This window comes from Colobus angolensis, unplaced genomic scaffold, assembly GCF_000951035.1.
Source record: "Colobus angolensis palliatus isolate OR3802 unplaced genomic scaffold, Cang.pa_1.0 Scaffold130, whole genome shotgun sequence".
Classification (NCBI taxonomy): Eukaryota; Metazoa; Chordata; class Mammalia; order Primates; family Cercopithecidae; genus Colobus; species Colobus angolensis.
In genome coordinates this window covers 1596578-1600224 of record NW_012114253.1, presented here as the reverse complement: position 1 = coordinate 1600224, position 3647 = coordinate 1596578, and the positions used below count along the sequence as shown (strand labels likewise).

The following is a 3647-nucleotide window of genomic DNA, read 5'->3' as shown; positions in this document are numbered from 1 at the left end:
AAAAAAAAAAAAAAAAAAAAAGAAGCCAACAATCTCTCTCCCAGCACTTTCTGAGACTCATTTATCAAAGGTAGCTTGTAGGTAGTTTCAGAGTGTATGAAATACTCTAAATGAGGTCACTAAGCCACCAACAGAGTACTGAAGCTATTGATCCGTGCTAGAGATTTCTGGGATTACCTCTGGGGTTTGTTCCCCTTTCTGAACAGAGAAATAAAAATTATAAATGTGTTCTGCTCCTTTGGAATGCCTGGAAGGGAAAAATCAAACATTCTTTTATCTCAATGTAAGTAAGGTGTATGTCTTTGACAGTTGTGGATGTTCGTGGAAGAGTGCAATGACCCTCCTGTCTTTTCCCTTTACATCATGTTGAAACAAACTGTCCTTATAGTTAACAGAATGTTAGAGTTGGAAGAAACTTTAAATGTTCTAAACTTCTCAGTCTGCGCTTAAGTGCCTGGTGTGCAATACAGCCACCAGGTGATTCCTCAGTCTTTTAAAAAGCAGTATCATAAAGCAAAGAAACCAACCAAAATCTCCCAACTTTTGATTCCAGAAGAGTATAGAATTCTGAGCACAGGTACCTAACATCCATACTATTAAGAATCATTACTCGCTAGAGAGCACAAGAGAAATTACTACAATTACTTTCTAGAATTTGATGTCTAGGGTTTATCTGTTATCTTCTGCAGTACTGTTAATTTTTTCTAGTCCAAGGACTTATCTGAACATTGAACATTTATTGAACATGAAAGATTGTACTCTATGATCTTGAAAGCAGTCCTTAATAAAATACAAAATGATTTTTTAAACCTCTGATTCATAAGTAATTAGCATTCAATGTATCTGGAAACATCATTTACCCTCTATAAGAATTCCAAAGCACATGAACTGGAGCTTGTATTTAAAAAGGAGAATGATGGTATTCATTTCAAGGAGTAGAAAAGACTTGAAGTGAGGGCGACACTTAGCACTTATCTACTTCTGAAGACATACTATACTCAAAACCTTTAAATATAAGCTACGGTTCAGCAGCTTTTAAAATTTCATGTTTATTCATATTTTTCAAAATATATGTACATAAAAAAAGGAAGATTTACAACAGGAAAGATTGCCTTACATGCAACACAAATTCCAATGAACTCATGATGGGATCACACATGATCATGATCTAATTCAAGCCAATCTTCTCAAGTCCATTTCCCAGCCATACTTTAGGCTACAGAAGGGATCCCAGGAGACAAAAGTGGAATGAGTAAGAAACAAACATCTTTTGCCTCTGGCAGTACTCAAGGGGCCAGAAAATGTACTTCAAAAAGTTTAAGACAATTAAAATGTCAAGTGCCACAGGGAAGAGAAATGATAACCAGAAATTGGTATTTCTAGCTAGTACTATTTAACACAACTTCACAATACTAAAACAAATACAAATAAGAAAGGGTTAGGTAGTTGGGCTTCATTTACTTTTCTTCCTTTTTTTTTTTTTTAATATCTCAAAAAGGAAGCCACTTGCTTGATATCAAAAGTGCTGTGGAAAGAAAGGAGGGGAAAAAAACCCACAAATAAATGTGGAATCTATTTTACCAAACTGTGTATTTTTCCACTTAACATTTCTACATTAGCAACGATGTAACTCTCCAACATTTCCTTATAAAAAAGGCAAACAAGAAGTGACAACTCATGCTCCCAATATTAAAAAATATATTTAAACATATGATCAAGATTTGGGCTGGGAGCAGTGGCTCACATCTGTAATCCCAGGATTGTGGGAGGCTGAGGTGGGCAGATCACGAGGTCAGGTGATCGAGACCATCCTGGCTAACATGGTAAAATCCCATCTCTACTAAAAATACAAAAAATTAGCTGGGTATGGTGGCGCGTGCCTGTAGTCCCAATTCGGGAGGCTGAGGCAGGAGAATTGCTTGAATCTGGGAGGTGGAGGTTGCCGTAAGCCAAGATCATGCCACTGCATTCCAGCCTGGGCGACAGAGCGAGACTCTGTCTCAAAAAAAAAAAAAAAAAAAAAAAAAAAAGATTTGTTTTGGTTTTTGGTAACACAGGTGACACCAGAAATCACAAATCAACATATTTCTATACTTCCCCTTCAGTCAAAAACCAAGTGGGATAGGCCGGGCATGGTGGCTCACTCCTGTAATCCCAGCACTTTGGGAGGTGGATCACCTGAGGTCAGGAGTTCAAGACCAGCCTGACCAACACGGCGAAACCCCATTTCTACTAAAAACACAAATAAATTGCCAGGCGTGGTGGTGCACACCTGTAATCCCAGCTACTTGGGAGGCTGAAGCAGGAGAATTGCTTGAACCCAGGAGGTGGAGGTTGCAGTGAGCCAAGATTATGCCACTGCACTCCGGGCACGTAAGCAAGACTCCGTCTCAAAATAACAACAATAACAACAACAACAACAACAACAAAAACAAGTGATATAGAGAACTTGTGCTTGCTGTTAAGGGAATGCAATACTTCGGGCCAGTGAAAAATACATGGAAATTCATCAGTATGAAAACTAACCCAAAGAAGTCATGTATCTTCAAAATCTAATGAGATCACACTGTTTTTGGCTTATTCCCAAAGCTGTCTCTGTGTTTATAGTTGGAGAGAAAAGGTTAGTGGAGTGGCTTTTATAAATAAGATTAATTATTACAGCTATAACTGAAGTTTCCAGGCAGGAGGCTTTACAATTCAGTCAGTGCTATATTTCGCCTCCATTTTACTTCTAGGACCTGACTGACATACCGTTCTTGATGCTTTCTACAAATATAAAAATCTTTGCAACTGTTCAGATAAAATTGGAAGGAAAAAAAAAGGCAAAGCTGACCATAAAAACAATAGGGGTTGGGGGAGGGGGCAAAAAAGGACAAGTGTAGATTACATAGTTGAGGAAAGTCCAGGATTATTGCAGAAATTGAAATGAACAAGGAAAAGGGCAGGCACCAAGAAAAGCACCTAAAGCTAGCAAATGCCTACACTGGTTTATTTATAGTCCCTCCCCACAATGTTCATAGGGGAGGAAAATAATGTAATTTGAAAAGCATCAAAACTAAACAAATGCACACTGACCTTAGAAAATAAGATTTTGAATTTCATCATGATACCCTTTTTTCCTACAAAATTTACTTTTTCACTCTGAAAGACTTCTTCATGGTGGATTTACCCTTGCCCGGCAATTTTACTTCCTTTCTTGCACTGGTTGCAGGCTTCTTTGAGGAGCCACCACTAGGTTTCTTGATGACTGTGGGTGAGGGTCTGGCTTTCTTGGCAGGAGTTTTGGCCTTAGGAGGGGCTTTCTTGGGCAAGGGCCTAGCTTTCCCCCGCTGGGCAGCTGAGACTTTAGGTGTAGGTTTGGACCCTCTCTGCTTCACAGACGTGGCCTTCCCTGGGGACTTGGCTGGGGTTTTCTTCTGCAACCTGTGAGAACCAAAGAGCAAAGACCATCACTTCTTAAGAGATTTGTTTTCTTGGGACAACCAGACGCTTTTTAAAGAGAAACGGCAGGCCGGGTGCAGTGGCTCACGCCTGTAATCCCAGCACTCTGGGAGGCCGAGACGGGCAGATCACGAGGTCAGGAGATTGAGACCATCCTGGCGAACACGGTGAAACCCCGTCTCTACTAAAAAATACAAAAAACTAGC

General features: G+C 39.7%; 1 protein-coding gene across 1 annotated transcript in view; it reads right to left on the bottom strand.

Annotated features, from left to right (window-relative positions):
* Positions 1-1028: 1028 nt before the first annotated feature.
* The window catches only part of HP1BP3 (heterochromatin protein 1, binding protein 3), a 49044-nt gene continuing 46425 nt past the window's right edge, over positions 1029-3647 (bottom strand). The window contains exon 12 of the mRNA XM_011934066.1: positions 1029-3444. Coding sequence (XP_011789456.1) covers positions 3129-3444 — 316 coding nt within the window. The 3' untranslated portion in view covers positions 1029-3128. The remainder of the gene's footprint in view (positions 3445-3647) is intronic.